The 609-nt window shown below is 79.5% G+C and overlaps 1 protein-coding gene across 1 annotated transcript in view; it reads right to left on the reverse strand.

Annotated features, from left to right (window-relative positions):
• The window catches only part of MNEG_5830 (hypothetical protein), a gene marked incomplete at both ends in the record, with an annotated part of 2834 nt that extends 2704 nt beyond the window's left edge, over positions 1–130 (reverse strand). The window contains one exon of the mRNA XM_014045697.1: positions 53–130. Within this exon, the coding sequence (XP_013901151.1) occupies positions 53–130 (78 nt within the window). The remainder of the gene's footprint in view (positions 1–52) is intronic.
• Between the last annotated feature and the right edge of the window lie 479 nt (positions 131–609).

Here is a 609-nt window from a genome sequence, read left to right on the forward strand (position 1 = left end):
GCGCGAGCCGCGCCGCCGCCACTGGCGGCTCGCACGCGAAGCGGCACCACACAGCGGGCGCCTCCCGGAAGTAGTCCCACTCGGGCGTCCGGGCAAAGGGGTCCCCCACGGTCCCGCTGAACGCGGCCATGAAGCCGGCCGCGCCCTTGGATTCGATGAGGGCGCGCAGCCAGCGGAGCTCGGGGCCGGGCGCCACGACGAGGCGGATGCGGCGCACGAGGCCGTCGTGCTCTGGGCTGCGCGCCGCGATGCGGGCCTCGCACTCCTCCGGCTGCGGCGGCGCCGGCGGCGGCGCCGGCGCGGCGCTGGAGCCTTCGTCCGCGGCGGCGCCGCGGTGCGCCCAGCCGCAGAGGGCGTCGAGCGCCGCAGCGCGGTGTGCGCGCGCGACCGCCGGGCTGGCGCCGGGCGAGAGCTGCGCGTCGCCGCCGTCGCCGAAGCCCGCGGGGCGGAGGACACGGACCTGCGCTGTGTAGTGATCTATGCGGCTGCAGACCGACCAGATTGTGTCCTCCTCGCAGCCCCCGCGCTCGCCCGCGCCGTCGCCGCCCGGCGGCTGCGCCGCCGCCTCGCGCGCGGCCGCCGCCGCCTCGAACGGCGACGCAGACGCGC

The sequence above is a fragment of the Monoraphidium neglectum genome, assembly GCF_000611645.1.
Source record: "Monoraphidium neglectum strain SAG 48.87 unplaced genomic scaffold scaffold00895, whole genome shotgun sequence".
Taxonomy (NCBI): domain Eukaryota; kingdom Viridiplantae; phylum Chlorophyta; class Chlorophyceae; order Sphaeropleales; family Selenastraceae; genus Monoraphidium; species Monoraphidium neglectum.